At 44.4% G+C, this 19,634-nt stretch overlaps 1 protein-coding gene across 4 annotated transcripts in view; it reads right to left on the minus strand.

Annotated features, from left to right (window-relative positions):
* Cttnbp2nl (CTTNBP2 N-terminal like) overlaps positions 1–19,634 on the minus strand; it is a 48,735-nt gene that overhangs the window by 21,301 nt on the left and 7,800 nt on the right. For 3 of the 4 annotated variants that reach the window (XM_041638063.1, XM_041638060.1, XM_041638062.1), the window contains exons 2-3: positions 14,030–14,151; positions 7,593–7,700 (exon numbers count right to left, since the gene is read on the minus strand). In XM_041638063.1, the coding sequence (XP_041493997.1) occupies positions 7,593–7,691 (99 nt within the window). In that variant the 5' untranslated portion in view covers positions 7,692–7,700; positions 14,030–14,151. Of the gene's footprint in view, positions 1–7,592; positions 7,701–14,029; positions 14,152–15,823; positions 16,086–19,634 lie in introns of those variants that run through there. The other variant, XM_041638061.1, reaches the window with a different exon arrangement.

The raw sequence follows: 19,634 nt of genomic DNA on the forward strand, positions 1-19,634 counted from the left end.
TTCCTTCAAAAAAGACTTTAATGCTTTTATTATGTGTACCCGTGTGCTTCTGCATGAGTATATGCCACTCCTGTATGGGTGCCTGAGGTGTCCAGAAGAGGGTGCTGAATCTCTGGAGCTGGAGTTACAAGTGGTTGTGAGCCGTTTATTGTGGGTGCTGGGCACCTAACTCAGGTCCTCTGGAAGAACAGCACGGACTCTTAGCCACTCAACCATCTCTTTAGTCCCCTATAATAAAGGTTCCTAGCTTTTCTTTTCAAGACCACTTCTTTATTTATTATTGTGTATGGATGAGACTCTGTGGAGTTGGTTTATTCCTTCCACTTTCACACGGTTCTGAGACTTGAACTCAGGTCAGCAGGCTGTGTCGTTGGGCAGCGAGCACCTTTACCTGCTGAGAGCCATCTCAGTTGCCCCGGTTTTCCCAATGTAAAGTGTCTCTTTTCCACACAGACTGTCAGCAGGCAGATAGGATGGCTTCCTCCTCTCCTAGTTATTTCTACAACTGGCTGAATCCACACACTACATGACCCAGCACCGTTTTTATTTGAAATACTTCTCCTTGCTCTTCCCTATAGGGGCAGCTAGAAATAGCCTGATTAAACCTGAATCATGAGGTCAGCACATGCCAGGAGACACAATGACAGGACGTCAAAATAACAGGAATAAGCTGCTTCCTTTTTTATCTTAGTTTCAGGCTGAGGGACTGCAATAGAGCTCGTCCCCAACTGCCCAAGAGGAGAACTGTTCTGGAAGGAAGTGACACTTCACAAGCAGAACCCCCTTCCCTTCCTCCAAGGCATGGCCCTCCCCAACCCCATACCCAGATCCCAGAGGCCACAGGGAGATGTGAGCTGGATGACAACAGTGGCGCCTGTAATTACTGCTCACATACTCACAGCATGAATGTTGCTCACCGAGGGCCAGCGAACAGCTGACACCACAATCACTTTTAAGAGCTGACTGTTATGGATGAGGGTCAATGTTTTCATGAATAAAATTCAGATGTTTTATCACTTAAGAACACAAGTTTCTTGTTATAAACAGTTTATGAACTGTTATGCAGTTTATGAACACTTTTCGATAGGAACAGCCTTTCCTGTTCTTCTGGCTCTTTTCGGTACTTCCCGCTCACTGACTCACCCTGCCCTGGGTAGTACAGGACTCCTACCGCCTTCAGGGAAGCAAGCCACAGAGAATGGAGAGGCTTGGTTGGGAGTTTCCACCAGTTACAAGCTGGTACTCTTCTATGTTCACGGTTCTGTTTTCACACACGGAGACCTTTTTCCTTGTTAGTCTGAAGGTCCACTCTGATGGCGCTGTACTGTTCTGCCCAGACCCTGCTATCAGATGCGAGGCTGTTTCTAGCATTTCCACTGCACCGAAACTGCTCCACGAACAGCCTGACTTGCGACTGTACTCAGAAGGCTGAGGTGGAAGGAGGGCAAACTGCAGACATACCTGGGCTGGATAGTGTCTCAAAACACTAAGGAAGAAAACTCTGACGACATCTAAATATTCAATATCACTAGTCAATAAGAAATGAAAATTAGAACTGAAACGAGAGCCTGGTGTGGGTGCAGGAACATGCAGCCGAGGCAGGACTTCTCTGAGTTCCACATCAACCTGAGCTATACAGTGTGTTCCAGGCCGGCCTGGGTTACACAATCTCATACAACAATAACAATGAAATGGAAGTGACTTATGACACACCTGTTAGAATGGTTAAATAAAAAAGGGGGCTGTACCCAATGCTGGCAAAGCTGTGGCATCACTACAACTCTTGATGGGGAATATAAGATGGTTTATCACATCAGAAAACTACCGGGATAGTTCTTACAAATTAAACAAGATACTTGGCATGGTGGCTAATGAAATCCCAGCACTTGATTTAATTCAGTCATTCCATTCCTTTGTGTCCACACAAAGCCTTTCACATGTAAAGATTCATGGTGACTTTATTTATAGTAATAACAAAGTTTGAAATAATGCAGATACTAAGATGAATGTATAAAACAAAACTATAGTTCGAGGCCAGCCTGGTCTACAAGAGCTAGTTCCAGGACAGGAACCAAAAAGCTACGGAGAAACCCTGTCTCGAAAATCCAAAAAAAACAAAACTATGAGGTATGCATAGAGATAGTGGAACACCATTCAGTCATAAGAGAAATCAACTGTCAATACATAAACCAGCATAGATAATAAACAATCATACGCATAGTAACAGGCTGCCCCTAACTTATCTTTGTACCTATAGGTTAGGGCGTCTCTCAACTATCATCACAGAAGCTGCTTTTTGCAGTAGGTGGCAGTTAATACAGAGACCTGCTCTAGCCAACACGCAGAGACTAAGAGTGTGAAATGTTCAGACAAACGGGACATCTGGAACACACTCTCTTCCCAACACGCAGAGACTAAGAGTGTGAAATGTTCAGACAAACGGGACATCTGGAACACACTCTCTTCCCTCAAGGCTCAGACAGCACTGACAAAGAGGGGCTGGACAGTCTGTGAGAGCCAGAAAGAGGAGATGTGTGCAGAGAAACCGTAGTTGCTGGACACGACAGGGTACCTGTTACACGCATGAACTCACAGTGGCAGAGGTTGTGTGCTTAAGACCCACACAACATTAAGCCAGCTAAAACCCAGGTGTGGACGGGTGAGAGGTTCTTGAAGTCCCACCTCTACCTGAGAAGCTACTGACAACCGATGGCTGTTAGGGGATATTGGGGAAGTCTGCTGTTTCCAGGGATATGGCCTAGGCTCCGTGGACAGTCCCGTGCCCATGCACGCACAGGCAGCTATGTGGGCTCAGTGGGTTTAAAAACAAAGCTCATAGAGATGAGAGGAAAAAGTGGGAGGGGGCAGATAAGGGGGGGAACTGGACAGAAGGGAATCAGGCAGATTTGATCAAACACAACATTTGCAGATATAAAACTCTCAAACAAGTTCACTCTTCCACAACTAAGAAAATACCTTCTAGATGATTCTATAAAGCAAGGTAACTGACATCTGGGGACAGAAAGCAGGCCAGGGATTCAGGAGCAGGGGTGGTGAGGTGAATTAGGCAGGGTGAATTAAAAAGGGCACAAAGAAGATCTTGGGGGTGATGGACACATCTCCTGGGACTGTGGAAATGGTCTGCAGTGCACACCTGTGACGGCAGCACTCTGGCAGAGACGGATGGACGGGTCTTAGGCTCAAGGCCAGCTTGGGCTGAATTGCAAGACTATGTCCAAACACAAAACTATGGAGGGGTTTGGGTGGGGGAAGCTACAACATACCATCTGCTCCAAGCCACCAAGTCAACCTTACCCTTTGTCAGCTGTTTCAAAAGACAGACATTTGGTTATCAGGGTAGGGATGGAGTAATTCCAGACAAGCACTACTGGGGACATCAGAAAATGCCAATGAAAAGCAAAACGCGGATCTTCCCCGCAAGACAGCATCCCATCAGCACTGCAGGCTTTATGAACGTAGTTCTGCCCTAAACCGACGAACTCTGTAGCGTGGATCGTAATGATAGTAACTATGGGTAAAGTGGTCATACCCGTCAAGTTGGGGTCTCTCTCTCAGTTCATCAGACGAGAGCCCAATCTGTGCTGGTGTGCACACACATGTGCAAAGTCGGATGGAAGATGTCTTTCTTTATTATTTTCCTTTTTCCCCCCAGACAGATGCTATGTGGATAGAGCTAAGTGTGGCTCTGTATCAGAGGAAGACGTGTGTGGAGTGTGTGCTCTAAATCTGATCAATTTCCCAGAGTTTTAAATGGCCATGATAGCAGTCCCCTGTCCTCCTCTGGGCAGGCACTTTCTATTTCTACTGAACTGGGACTTTCTTGCTGAATTGTGTAGCTCCACCCCTGGCTTCTAACAATGTAATTTTCCTTTTACCACTGAAGGGATTTCTACAGTGTGCTCACTCGGGAAAATAAAAGTTTATGTGACTTTCATGAAGATTGTTTTTCCCTGACACATGCTTCTAAACAGAAAATCATGTTTACCTGAGGTTCAATTGAGACCAAACACACTATAAATGGTCTCTTTAACAACTAATTTACATACAGGAAGACTGGTTATTACACCATAGAAACACTGCCTTTCATGGTTTTATGCAAACATGCTTCAGCTGCAGCAGAGAAGGGCCCGGCGGCTTTTCTATGGGCAGGAGAAGCACACTACTGGGAGACTGTAGGAACTGCAGTGCAACCTAGCACGTGGCAACAATTCCAGAGAGTGAATTAACACTTTTACAATCCCAGCTCTAGACAGGGATTCATTTTTACAAACTGTAGGACATTTACAATTGTTCCCTAAAGAAACAAAACCTGTGTGACTTGATATTCACTAAGAAGCAACAGGTAGCCATGTGGTTTTGTTCAGAAACAAAAACTTAAAGTAGAAAAAAAGACTGTCCTTCCCCTTTGAAAGCAAAAGAAAAGAGCAATCAAAGCTGCTTAAAAAAGACCAAGCTGGCCATTTCTAGATCACAACTTTAATCCCAGTACTCAAGAGGCAGAGGGGTCTTTATGGAGCCTGAGGTCTAGGTCAGTCAGGCTACATAATGGGATTGTGTAAAAAAGTGAGTGAGGGTGGGTGGAAATGGCCTGAAGAGGTAAGAGAAGGCTCAGTGGTTAACTGGGCATACTGTTCTTGCAGGGGGACTAGAGTTTGGTTCCCAGAACCCACTTCAGACAGCACACGGCAACCTGTAACTCCAGCTGGAAGGGATCCAGCACCTCTGGCCTCGCAGAGACCTCCACTTGTTTGTATGTGCTTGTGCGTCTACACGCGTGAGCACACACACACACAAATAAAACGACCCCCCAAAAAACAACTCCAAAACACAAAAACCCCTCAAAAAAAAAAAAGACCAAACCCAAAAAACAAAGACCAAAGCTTTTTAACTCACTGAATATGAATTAGGAACTAATAATAAAAAGAAAATCATTGTTAGTTTAGAAAATCTACAGAGAAACCCTGTCTCGAAAAATCAAAAAAAAAAAAAAAAAAAAAGAAAATCTACCAAGTATTTGTTAAGCAAAAGAGCTGTAAGATGACATCTAGCATTGCTACAGAACCCTAACAGGCAGGCAGACAGAAATGATCCCACAGATGAAATGAGATTTCACTTTAATGTAAAGAATCTGGCAGGGGGCCAGAGAGATGGCTAGGTGGTTAAGAGCATGGTGCCTCACAAAAGTCTGTAACTCATTTCAGGGAATCTGATTTCCTCCTCTGGCTTCCCAGGTACACATACATTGCACATACATACATGAAGGTAAAACACTCCTACACATAAATACAAATAAATTCACAACAGCAGCAGCAAAGGATCTTGTTGAGGACTGTGCCTCTAACCCGCCTGTGAGTAACTGACTCAGGGAGATGTTTAAAGACGCCTGTCTTGTGGGGAGCCACACTGGATGGAGGCCGAGCTCAGCTACATCACCTACAGGCCACACAGATGGAGAATGCCACTGGCTGTCTAAACAACTCCCTTATAGAGCTTACAGCTCCTGCTTCTCTGGATCCTTTCAACTTTTCAGACCATTCTTATAGTAAAGAGAACTAGACACATGTAGAAAAACCGCTAGGAAACACGCGCAGCAAGCAGCCAAGGCACCCTATGGCACAGAACAGAGAACAGCTTCTGCTAACTCCAACACTTGCCTGGGAGTACTATGGCAATCTTAAGGCAATGCATCAAAATGGCAGTCATTTTATTTGTTCAACAAATATTTGACGCTAGGGATGTGGCTTAGTGACTGATCGTGTCCCCGAGTTAAACTTCAACAACAAAAATTACTACAGCAAATATTTACCAGGTATCTACATCAGGCTGTCAAGCTTAGGGGAAACGAACAGCGAAGTGACACACGTAGCAGGTGCCATTCTGCACCCTCCTAGGCCGGGGAAACGGTCCCTTTCCATTGCAGGCGTCCTCTGCCACCCCATCCAAACGGTCTCTTTCCGTTGCAGGCGTCCTCTCCCACCCCATCCAATTCCGAGGGGATGAGGGCGGATGAAGGACACAGAACAACAGGTACTAGCAGGGTTAAGAATGGGATCAAACCATCCTTGGTTCTTTTCCTGTTCTCCTCATTGTCAGGCAAGGACAAGGAATGGGAAGGTGAGGTGTCCTGAGGCCAAGCTAACTAGTAAAGTCAGTCTTTTATAAACTAGCATCACTCTAAACCTGACAACGACATGTTTGCTGTCGAGATGCGCTGCTCTTCGTAGGGAGTCATTTGTCTTCAGCACGCTCAACTTTCGCCTGCTTTGGTTACTGCCCTTTGGCTTTGGGGGGTCTCGTCTGCAGAGATTCAACCAATACTCGGAAAAGTCTCTTCTCCTCTTATCTAAACATGTTAAGACAGAAGGGAAAGATCTCCGTGCAAGTGTAAAAAGCTCCAAGTTGAAAGGGGGTGCATCTGCTTGGGTTTTTATAGGCTGGCAGAGTTTCCATAGATTGTCTCTCCTCACTAATACACCTTTCCCAAGCTTTGCATTCTAACTGATAACAAATTAAGTAACCGAATTTCCTTTTATTTTTTTTTTTTAAAAAAAAGGTCTTATTTAGTGATTATGTATACTACAGTGTTCTGACTGCATGTATGCTTTCAGGCCTGAAGAGGGCACCAGATCTCACTATAGATGGTTGTGAGCCACCATGCGTTTGCTGGGAATTGAACTCAGGACCTCTGGAAAAGCAGCCAGTGCTCTTAACTGTTGAGCCATCTCTCCAGTTCTAATTTTTTTTTTTTTTTAATTTTTGAGACAGGGTTTCTCTGTGTAGCCCTGGCTGTCCTAGAACTCACTCAAGAGATCTAACTGCCTTTGTCTCAGGAGTATTGGAATTAGAGGCATGTGCCACGACGCAACCACATCCTGCCTAGCAATAGCTTTACGGAAACCTTGATGTCCTGGACATTTTATCCCGAGCATCAGTATATGAATGCATATATACTGCTCATGAAATAGATCTCAGCAAGTTCTCAAAGGGCGTCAGCACTTAAAAACAGTCAAAACACAAAAGAAGTGCAAGGCTCAAGGTTTAGAAACCTAGCAGAGACTAAGGGGGCTATTTTTGGGCAGAAAAGCTTCATCACTTTTCCCTCCCTTGGTTTGTTTCTTTTCTTTTTTGTTTGTTTTTATTTTGGTTTTTTGAGACAGGGTTTCTCTGTGGTTTTGGAGCCTGTCCTGGAACTCGCTCTGTAGACCAGGCTGGCCTCTAACTCACAGAGATCTGTCTGCCTCGGCTTCCCGAGTGCTGGGATTAAAGGCATGCACCATCACCGCCCGGTGGTTTATTTCTTGAGACAGGGTCTATGTAGCTTTAGATGATCTGTAAATTGCTATGTAGACCAGGCTGACCTCAAAGTCAGAGATACATACCCGTCTCTGCCTCCCAAGCACTGGAAAGGTATGTGCCACCACTCTTGACTTAAAAATCTTGACACAGAGGTGGGTGCCTAAAGCAACTGTCAATATGTCCCACTGCCACTCCAAAAACGACACCAATATTCACTTAAATACACTACAGAAATGACCTTCAACACAGGATCCCCAGGCCCTCTCTCTACATACCTTTAAAGCTTCTATAACGAGGTCCCTTGCTTCAAGTTCTCCTTCAAGAATACTGAACAGTGTCAGGAGTTCAGGCTTGCTGAGTTTTTCCAGATTCATCCTGAAAGTCTTAAACAAAGACAACAATCAGTCTCTGGAAGAGGAGGGAGCTTGACAGGAATGAAGGGTAAGAAGGCAAGACAGAATATACCCTTGGGAGCTGCGACCCAAAACAACACCCAAGGTTTCTGATGCCAATCATAAACTGAGCAGGAAGAGACAAATAAAATCCCCTATGAATTATTGATTCCATCACTAACATCAATTATTCATTACCTTTTCCAGGCTGGTTTGCAACCCGGTCTCAGAAAGGTTCAGGAACTAATTCTGTGTGCTAGAAACTGAGGTAGAATTGGGTTCCACTGGGTACCATTTCACTAAAGAATTACTGGATCCCACAGAGATCCTCAGTTTAGGTAATGCACGCAGAACATTCTGGGATCTCCCTTCTGTTTGGTTGAAGTTTAACCAAAGGTAATATGTGCTGTGAGCAGAGGAGTAGTGCTCACAATGTTTCCCCATCCTTCAGTAGAACAGGCCTAAAATGGAGAGAAGCCCTTGTGTGGTTTCCTTTTTTTTTTTTTTTGGGCTTTTTGAGACAGTATTTCTCTGTGTAATAGTCTAGGCTGTCCTGGAACACGCTCTGTAGACCAAGCTGGCCTTGAATTCACAGACAGCCTCTGGTCTCTGCTGGGATTAAAGGCGGGCACATCACCACCAGACCTAGGAGTGCTTAGAAAGAAGTCCTGGTCCAAGCCTTAAGATAATTTATCTGGAGCACAGATAAAGAGACAGATTGTCTCAAAAAAACCCAAAGAAACAAAAACAAAAAAAAACATGTTAAAATGTGAAGTAAACCAAATAAGTGTTTTTCTCAGAAACCTGAAAATGACTTTATCCACAATTGATAAATTATGAAAAAATATAAATGAACTAAACACAACCCAGTATAAAGAAATGCATTTTTGAGAGTCCCAGCCTCTCAAAAAAACAAAAACCAAAACCGAAAAAAAAAACCCACCAACAAAAAAGGATAAAATTAAACGAGTAGCCTCATATTTTAAAAAGATCTTACTCTTCTCTTTAATTGTGTGCCTGTGTGCAGATCTGTGCATGAGGACAGAGCCCGTGGGCCAGAGGACAACACCGACTCCTCTGGAGCGGGAGGCACAGGAGGCTGGGACCAGCTGATGTGTGCAAGGGCAGCCAGTGCTCTTAACCAAGGAGCCGTCCTTCATCCTTTAGTTTATTTCTTTTTTTAATAACCAGCCTATGTGGTGCAGGCTGGCCTAAAACTCACTATGTAGTTCAGGCTGGCCTTGAACTCTTAGTCCTGCTACCTCAGCCTCCAGAGAGCCAGGAGGAGTCGTGAGTTAAATATCTTAATGAGCTAGGCTACAACAAATTTAACTTTTTATGGCCATTATTTTGTTCCTTGAGATATGGTCTCACTATATAGAGCAGCTTGGCCAAACTTCCTATGTGGATCAAGCTGGTCTTCACTTGTGGCAATCCTTGGCCTTTACTTTCCAAGGGCCAGGATTACAGTCAGTATTCCTTGTTCACAGTGGTGGCTTCCACAAAGACCTTTTCATTCAACTGTATCACAATCTTGACCATATTCCCCTCCTCAAATGTTCTCCTTTCTCCCCAGACACACCAGTCCTCTCCCGCCCCCCACAGTCTTGCTTCTACTTCCAGGTTGTGTGTGTGTCTTAGGTTTGTCTCCTTTCTCTCTGCTGCCCTCTTCCTTGTCTCTACATAGTCATGGCTAGTCTTGAAGTTGCACAATCTTTCTGCTTCTGCTTCCTGGAATTACATCACACTGGTCTTATCATCATCTTGATAGTCACCCTGACAGGTGAGATGTAATCTCAATGCATTTATTTGCTGTCTGAGAATGTCAAGTATTTTAATTTTCCTGTTTTTTTGGCCATCTGCACTTCTTTTGAAAAGTGTTTGTCTCATTTGCCCATTATTGATGAGGTTGGGTGGGTTTTTTTGTTATTTGTATTTATTTTACATGTATTTATTTATGTATTTTTTGTGTGTTGTGTGAGTGTGCACAGACACACATGCCAAAGCACATGTATGGAGATCAGAAAACAACGGGTGGGGTTGGGTCTCTCATTCCACCATGTGGGCTTCCATGATCCAGCTCACGGTACAAGGCTTAGAAGGAAGTTCTTTTTCACCCACTGGGCTGTCTTGCAAACACTACTCTTCAGCCTTGTATAGCTGGCGAAGTTTCCCCCCAATTCTGTAGCTGTCTCTGTCCACGACTGTTTCCTTTGCTGTGCAGAAACGTTCTCTCATTCCATTCGTCAGTTCTTGGTTTTATTTCCTGAGCTAACTAGTCTTTTTTAGAAATGCCTGTATCTACATCAAATGTATCCCCTAATAGTTTCAGGTCTTATATTGAGGTCTTTGATCCACCACATTCAATTGATTGTAGTACAGGGATATCATTTATCTAGCACATTTGTTGAGGAAGATGTCTTTTCTCCAATGTATGCCTTTGGCATCAAGTGGTCACAACTGTGCAGGTTTATATCCAGGCCCTGTGTTCTGTCCCATTGATCCACACATCTGTTTTTGAGCTAGTAGCACACTATTTTCATTACTATAATTTGAGACCTACGATAAATATAAGTAGACTATACCTTGAGGTATTGTGACATCTCTAAATCACTCACTCAGGATTGCTTTGGTTGTTCCAGGTCTTTTGTGATTCCAAATTTGCGTTCGGGTTGTTGTTTCTATTTATATATTTTTTTTCTTGTGTAGGCTAGGCTGCTTTATAATTTAAGTGACTCCGAAGGTGACAGCAATTTTATTCTTTCATAGAAATGTATATTACTGTAGCAGGTCAGAGACTTTGATCTGGGTACAGTCTGATTTAGCTAGGGTGGGTGAGTGTGTGTGTTTGTGTGTGTTGGCTTTTGTTTTCGTGGTGTAGGGGTAGACCCAGGATCTAGACTGCCAGCGCACATTACGGAGCTTCACCTTCAGTCCTTAGGCGGAGTGTGGACTAGGAAGGATTTTGGAGAGCACTAATTTGTTTTTTGTTGTTTAGGTTTTGGGTTTTGAGACATGGTTTTCCTGGCTGTCCAGACATGTTGCCCTGGCTCTCCTCCAACTCATTCTGTAGCCTAGGCTGGCCTCCACTCAGATCCACCTGCCTCTGCCTCCTGCATGCTGGGATTAAAGGTGTGCACCACCCAGCCTAATTGTTTTGTTTACCTGTGTGTTCCTCACAGCCATCTAGCTGTTCCTGTCCAAGCCAGGACTCGCACTGTGCACTGTCAGTGGCCCCCTGTGTTTTACTCTCTGGCACTGTGCACTGTCAGTGGCCCCCTGTGTTTTACTGTGTTTTACTCTCTGGCACTGTGCACTGTCAGTGGCCCCCTGTGTTTTACTGTCTGGCACTGTGCACTGTCAGTGGCCCCCTGTGTTTTACTCTCTGGCACTGTGCACTGTCAGTGGCCCCCTGTGTTTTACTGTGTTTTACTCTCTGGCACTGTGCACTGTCAGTGGCCCCCTGTGTTTTACTGTGTTTTACTCTCTGGCACTGTGCACTGTCAGTGGCCCCCTGTGTTTTACTGTGTTTTACTCTCTGGCACTGTGCACTGTCAGTGGCCCCCTGTGTTTTACTCTCTGGCACTGTGCACTGTCAGTGGCCCCCTGTGTTTTACTGTGTTTTACTCTCTGGCACTGTGCACTGTCAGTGGCCCCCTGTGTTTGTTTTACTCTCTGGCACTCGACTTGTAGTTATAGTTTTGGACCTCTAAACAAAAATATTTAAAGACTCTAAAAACATTGAAGAAAAGGGAGTAACGTGAACAGTCATTGAGGGTGTTGCTGCCACCTGGCCTGGGTGCTTGTCTGGCCGTTGCTCTGCTCTGCTCCTTTGGTACTGTGGTGCGCCTTCTTTGCATCAAGGGAAAGAGGAAGAGCATGGAAGGATCTCCTTCTACCTTCTGATCTTGGGGAGGGAAGCAAGAGCATGAACCTAGGGAAGGAGCCCGCATGGCTCGGCGGTGTTAAATCCCTCGCCCAGCTTCACTGCGGGCGTCCTGGCCTCGGGGTGTGGTCAGGACTGCGGAGGGGCAGCTCCTTCAAAGCCTTCTTTAGACCTGTTTGAGACGGTAACCACCTGGGAGATAGCTCAGGGCTTAGGAGGGCTGGGTGTGGTGGCAAGTGCCTTCAATCCCCGAGGTCAGAAGAGGCCAGGCCAAACTCTGTGAGCTCAAGGTCAGGGGGAAAATAAGAGTGCTTGTTGTTCTTTAGGGAACCTGAGCTTGGTGGGTGACAGCTACAGGTTAACTCCAGTCTCAGGGGATTTGATGCTCTTGTCTGACCTTTAATGGCATCCACACATAGCACAGATGTACATATATACATAAATAAATAATAATAACAAGTCAAAAATAATAATTACTCAATCAGGACCATTGAGATGGCTCACTGAATAAAATCACTTGCTGCCCAAGCCTGATGACCTAGGTTTGATCCCTGGAACGGAAGGTAAAGGAGAAAGCTGGCTCCTGAATGTTGCTGTCTGACTTCCCTGTGCACGCCATGGCACGCGTGTTGCCCTCCTAACATCCGCACAAAATAAGAAGTAGATAAGCTATTAAATTTTTATTTAAAGTAATTGATGGAGGTGTAGTGCTTTATGCTTATACTCTGAGCACCGGAGAGGCCGAGACAGGAAGACTGCTTGTTGTGAGTTCAAGGCTAGTCTGGACTTCAGAGAAAGACCCTATCTCCAAAAAAAAAAAAAAAAAAAAAAAAAAGAAAAAAAAAGAAAAAAAAAGAAAAGGAAAAAACAGGGAAGGAACTTGGTCCTTGAAACAGCTCTGGCCATCTTCCAGTAAAGCTTTCTAAAGCCCCACCGCCCAGTCCATCTGGAGGAGGAAGTCTCCCAGTCATTCAAATAGGAAGATGCAGACCTGGCACTGGCCGCAAAGACTTGGGTTCTTTGTTGTGCCCCATGTCGCTTAAGGCAGGACTGATAGACAGGTTTATTAATTGTTGGGGGTTTCTTTTTTTTTTTCTTTTTTTTTTCTTTTTATTTATTTATTTATTTATTAAGGATTTCTGCCTCGTCCCCACAAACCGCTTCCCATTTCCCTCCCCCTCCCCCGATCAAGTCCCCCCCCCCCCTCATCTGCTCGAAGAGCAATCAGGGTTCCCTGACCTGTGGGAAGCCCAAGGACTGCCCACCTCTATCCAGGTCTCGTAAGGTGAGCATTCAAATTGCCTAGGCTCCCACAAAGCCAGTACGTGCAGTAGGATCAAAAACCCACTGCAATTGTTCTTGAATTCTCAGTATTCCTCATTGTCCGCTATGTTCAGCTAGTCCGGATTTATCCCATGCTTTTTCAGACCTAGGCTTGTTGGGGGTTTCTAATTGAGATTGTGTTCTTTGTCGTTGTCTCCCCCACAGTAACTGATGGCACACAGTCTTTAATGCTACTGTGAGCCTCACTGGACTCCACTATCAGGAAGAGGTTATGTTGAGGACTACATGCTAGAACGTGCTCTGGTGATACACTTAAGTACACATCTGTGCATGGTCTCCGTCACTTGAGCACAGCAGCCCTGGAGGCAAGTGAGTGGCTTCTCTGAGTGCCTCTGAGCTTTCAATTGAAGAATAAGGAGAGTATATGAATTCACCGTGTTGCTGTCACTCCAAAGAAAAGCCATGACAGTTACAGTTGAGGTATAAAATGGAAGGAAGGTAGTGTGTGTCCTCCCTTGGAAGCTACGGAGTCGTGTGCAGTGTTCCCGGGTAGGAGACCCTTCATAGCTGGTGGAACCACTGCCTTCTACCTGCGTGTGTTCCGAGACAGTAGCTAGAGTTGGTGCCACACTATTTAGCAGATCCTTGGAGAAATGTGAGCTTATTAAACAGGTTGACTGAAAACACCTCTTAGAACTGGTAAACACTCAGCAAAGTAGGAGAATACAAAACCAGTAGAAAACAGTACCTTTCCCGTGTGCCAGTGGCAAACACCATGAGAAAGGACTCAGGAGATCAGCCCTATTCACAGTAGCTTCAAAAATCGGGTAAAACTAAAATGCCCGGGAGTAAACCTAGCCGGGAAGTAAACTATTTCTGCAGGGAAAGTGCTGGAACACTGAAGAATAACTGAAGAAGACTCTGGAAGATAGAAAGATCTTGTATGTTCATGGGTCGGCAGAGTTGATATCATGAGAATGACTCTTACCGAAAGCAATTTACAGAATCAATGCAATCGCCACCAAAATTCTATTCTCAATATACATTATAATCTTCTTACCATAAAATCTTGTCTGAATTAGAGACATCCAAGCTGCATTATGATTTAGTACGGCAGTGGTGAATCTGTGGGTGGAGAGGTGACACTGACCTGGTATTGGTTGCTGCACTTGCGTCCTCTGGAACAAAGTCTTAGAGATTTCCTTCAGTCAAAATTTTGGAAAATTGACAGATATTTAAAATGCCGTCAGCATGGTAGAAAAGTGTCCAACACTGCAAAACAAGAAGAAGTTCATTGTCTTTGAGACCACACTATGAACAGTGTAGTGAGCCCCATTGGTGGCCAATAGGACCACAGCTGGTAAGGTCTGAGGGCGCCAGGCTGCTAATGTAATCATGGAGGGTGGGAGCTAATGAAACCCGCCCCCCTTTTCTTCTAAGACAGGGGCTTGCTACAGAGCCTGGGGGACCTCAAACTCCAATGCTGATCCTCTCGCTTCAGCCTCTAGCATCCAGAATCTCTTCTGATGTCCAGGGCCACTCTAAGGACTATCTCGTCAAGGGCATTGGACACTCACTTTCCCTGGATCGACAAAAGCCTGAGCAACAGACAGCATGAGTCATGCACAATGCCACAATGCACTCAGAACATAATCACAACCAAAATGTTCCACCTGCCAAATCTGTGTAAGAAAACGTCTCATCTCACTTCCTGACAACCACAAAGAAACAAACCAAGCTGTGACCTTTTCCACTGTTTACAAGGATGACCAAACACTGCCAGCTTCTATTTTCCCATCATGTCTACACATTAAATGCTGACTTACAAACAAATGGTTTTGCTTATATTTCCCCAATGGTACTAAGCTATAGTTAAAAAAAAAAAAGATACACACACCCCTCAATATGCAAGAAGTGAAATTGACCAGAGAAAAAACGGGGCACTGGGAAAGGAGTGGAGTCAGAAAAGGGAGGGTAGGAGGGAAGGGGAATGGGGATGTAGGGGAGTCAGGCTCAACATATAATATATACATGTATGAAAACTTGAAAAAAATGAAATAAAAAACCCAAGAAGAAAAAGGAAATGGGGATCTTTAATTTTATTCAATTTATTCCAATTTATTTACTGAGTCAATAGTTAAACTCTGAACCTCCCAAGTTAGAAGAGGAAGTTTGGGTCTATCACACAGTCAAGAGCAGAAGACCAATAGCACGCAGGGAAACACTAACTAAGCTATTCCAGCAATTTCTGCCAGTATATGGGCAGAATTACATAGCACAAGATTTTCAGAAAAAGGCTGTCACTCATTTGAATCATTGTTGCCAGGTTTTGGGCGCGTATGCCATGCTATACTACAGGCTATAGGCTGCTCTGTTTTCCAAGTGAGCTGTTACTTGTCATTGACACCATCCATGAAGTGACTTTGAAAGACAGGATCATGCCAACCAGATGCCCAGCTTGCTCTTTCCAGCAGACCCCTCCAAAGCCCAGTCTGCCCGAGTTTACCCCCATTCTATCTAAGGAATGAGACAATCTATGAATCAGAAAGAAAAACCACTTGTGCATACGTTGTCTGGACAGATCCCAGTGCCGGCTGACAGTACACTAAACTTCAGAGTTTTCTTAATAAAAATACATAGAAACACACACAATAAAAATGTTACAAGTATTTCAATGCCCTGGAAAAATAAGCCCACTTAAAGACTAAGCATGAGACTTTATTTACGTTATGGTAGGTGGTTTCAAACAAGCTTGCTCAGCATACCTGTCACAGGCTCCTTCCCGCTTCTCCAGCTAACAGCTGAGATTGTAAGTCTTCACTAAACAGACTTCTCTCTTGTTTTTTCCTGTCTGTCTTTTGAGGCAGTCTTACTACATAGCCCAGGCTGGTCTGGAACTCACTATGTAAAGCAGGCTAGTCTTGAACTCAAAAGATCCACCTACCTCTGCCTCCCGAGTGCATGCAGGCCTCCTTTTCCTTTTTGAGATGGGGGTCTGGCCATGAATTTACCCCTTTGCTTCAACTCCTCAAGCACTGAGACTAAAGGTGTGTCTGGCCTAAATGTGACAACAATCAGGAGGAGTTATGGGAATCAGGGAGGAGGGAGTGTATATGCACACGCAGGCTACACCCCCCTCGTTCACACACCCAAACAGCCTTCTAAACTGCCCTGCTGATTCTGCCTGGGAAATACATTGCTGCGATCCCAACACTTTGTTCCCAACCTTCCTGTCTCTGAGGAACACCCAAGCTCCGCTCATTCTGTTTCTCACTGTGTTTCCTGCTTCTTGACGAAGCCTGCGCCCTGGAACTGAACTAATTTTGTAGGCCAACAGGCACAGAGAGACGAGGTGGCAGAAAAAGAAACACCCCAAACAGCTTTTACAGCCCTGTAAGTAACAGGGCAGGGCAGGGCAGGGCGGGGCAGGGCGGAGCACAGGTAAAATGTTTAGTATCTGGGTGTATCAAGGGAAGGTTTACTCTCTAAGTAGTTAGTAATAAGGAACATGGATTAAAAAAAAAATCAACATTTTAGATGAGTCTTAGTTCTTGACAGTGTGACCTCAAAAACAAAAGGAAAAAATAACAACTCAATTTTCTAAAAATTCAGTTATTTTACTAGGAGATCATTTTGTTATACACTCAAATAATCCAATTTAAATAACTCATACTTGGGCTAAAACTGCCTCATAGGTCATTCAGTGTGATTTTGGAATCAGTAATTAGATATGACCAGATATATAAAATAAATTTGTTCCAATTATGTAGCTTCAAATATATTTGTATAAAACCAAAATATGGGTCAGTTACTTCTTAAAACTCAAAGAGATAATACACAAACATAGGCACTTTGAATCTGTCCACTAAACAGTACACTACTTTAAAAATCCAGTGTACACCCGGGCATGGCTGTGCAGACCTATTATCCCAGCACCAGGGAAGTGGGAGGCAGGAGGATAAAACATTCAAGGCCAGCCTGGGCATGAACGCCTGTTGGAGTCAAGGCCTGCCTACATTAACCGAGACCTTTCTAGAAACAAAATTAAAAACCAAAACCAAACTAAACCAAACCAAATGACAGAAAACCAGTATACATGAGATATTAAGAAAATGAACATGAAACACTGTTTAAAGCTACCAAACCTAAATGTGGGCACAGACGCACGGTTAGGAGGTGAAAAGTACTGGCATGTTAGACTATGTCAAAAGATTAAAAACTTCTGCTCCTCTCTGGTAAGACAGTAACAATTCTCCAAACAGTTCCGCCCCCTTTTAATGTGTTTTAGGACCTGAACAGGGAAGAAGATCATATCAACATGCTTTAACAAAACGATTTTCTGATTTGTTTTAAAAAGCGGTTTTTAGAAGCTGGGCAGTGGTGGTGCATGCCTTTAATCCCAAAACTTGGGAGGCAGAGGAAGGCAGATCTCTGCGAATTCGAGGCCAGCCTGGTCTACAAGAGCTAGTTCCAGGACAGGCATCAAAGCTACAGAGAAACCCTGTCTCAAAATACGCCCCCCCCCCCCGCCCCAAAGTGTTTAAAAATTCCTAACGTCAAGGTGAAAAATACAATTTCATTTTAAACTATTAAGTAATATAAACTTAATTAACCATACTATAAATCAAGCTTTTTTTCAGCTGAAGATATCATTACAAGACTATTTCCATTCCTATATGTTAATGGGCTGAGCCCTTACCCCACACTCCTGTTGACTCTTAAGTCCAGCCTCTGAGAATGTGATTACACCTGAAGACACAAGGAACGCTCCCCCTCCCCCGCCTTCCTTTTTTCTTTTTCTCCAGGACTGGTGGTTGAACCCGGGGCCTTGAACTTGTTAGGCAAGTGCTGGACCAGTGAGCTATTTTCCAGCCCCAGAGACTTTAGAGAGGCAATTAAGTTAAAATGAGGTCACCACTACGTGCAGCATTAGAGCGAGAGGAGCGAGGACTCCGTCCTAAATGAGATGTCTATCAAACCTCTCCCCACAGGCTCCGGGATCCACATGGAAGAGGAGGTGGACAGACATGAGGCAGAGGTAAGGAAGACTCTAAGGCAACAGTCATCCAGACCCAACAGGACTGATAAACAAGACTAAACAGACTCCAGGAGCACCTCAAGACCTGTGCAGGTTCAAGCAGGAGAAAATTTCGGCATGGAGAAAGGAAAGTGGACACAGGCCCCATTCCTGGTCTTTTTAGATATTTGCAATTGACACCTGATGTGGGGGGAGGGGAAAGAAAATGTTTTCTCCAATGGAGTGTCACTGGTTACAACAGCCATACCCCAGGGCAGGCCCAGGAGTGGGTGGCCAATACAAAGTAGACTTCATGGTTTTTTGTGTACTTTATTTTTGTTTTGATTTTCAGGATTTTTTTTATTTTGTTTACACAGGAGAATGAACATGAAGTTGCAAGGCAGGAAGTTGGGGGAAGGGAAGTGATATGATCAAAATATATTGTATGAAAAAATCTCAATAGCCGGGCAGTGGTGGCGCACGCCTTTAATCCCAGCACTCAGGAGGCAGAGGCAGGCGGATCTCTGTGAGTTCGAGACCAGCCTGGTCTACAAGAGCTAGTTCCAGGACAGGCTCCAAAGCCACAGAGAAACCCTGTCTTGAAAAACCAAAAAAAAAAAAAAAAAAAAAAAAAAAAATCTCAATAAAAAAGGTCAATATAATCCTAATTCAATAAGACTAGTATCCTTAGGAGTGAAAATTAGTATACAGGCCAGTCATGGCAAAGTGCAAGGCAGAGCGCACCCTAAACAGAACAGTGGGCTAAACTTTTAGCCAACAGGTGAGAAAAGACCTTTTTATTTAAACCAACCAGTCTGCGGCCACCCAATAAAACAATATACTAACCACTTTTTGTTTGTTTGTTTCCGATGTCCTGGTTGGCCTGGAACTTGTTATCTAGACTAGGCTGACTTAAAACTTTCAACAACCTTGCTGCCTCTGCTTCCCAATGCTGGGGTTACAGACATGTGCCACTAGGCCTGGCTCACTTCTACTCTGAAAGTGCACGGGAACAACCAGACCCGAGCCTCCTGCCTAGTAAGTGACACACAGCAGTGCACGCCCTTTCTCAGACAGCGTCACCTTTTTAACTGGCCACGCAATACACAGCATTACGATAAAAAGGATGGTTTGGGAGAATGCTTTAGAGATTGTACACTGCAGGACCCTCTCTCTGAATTAACGTGAAAGACGTCTGAATAACGCACTTAGGGAGCTGTCACGGCGCTGGCGGATCGAGACATTTATTTACTTAACACTGAGGAGCTCTGCGGTTGCTAAAACTCCTCAAGGTCAGCATTAAGACATTGGAGTACACCTTTAAGGCAGATTCAAGGACTCTCCCCGCTTATGCTTCCTATGAACAACGAGAACATTAATCACCACTACCTCAGCATTCTACAGCATAACTTTTGGAGAATTCAAATGAGAAATAATAAAAAACAATAAGCATTTATTGGGCTACACATGAATGTGTGCCAGACATTGCTAAGGACCTGACATATATTATCACTATCTTGGTGACAGAAGTCACACCCCTCAACAACGTGTCACTGCAATCCCAGTTAAAAACGGCCAAGCCGAGGCACTGTGGCTGAAGGACTCGCTCAGTCTCACAGCCAGTATGTGGAAGAAAAGGGGTTTGAACCCAGTAAACCACTATTCACAGCTAATCTCACTTTATCAGCCTGAGGTGATGGGGCCTCAGAAATAACCTAATTCAGCCCCTCATTCACAA

Source organism: Microtus oregoni, unplaced genomic scaffold (genome assembly GCF_018167655.1).
Source record: "Microtus oregoni isolate MIOR12 unplaced genomic scaffold, Mior012 000054F_ref0000373, whole genome shotgun sequence".
NCBI lineage: Eukaryota > Metazoa > Chordata > Mammalia > Rodentia > Cricetidae > Microtus > Microtus oregoni.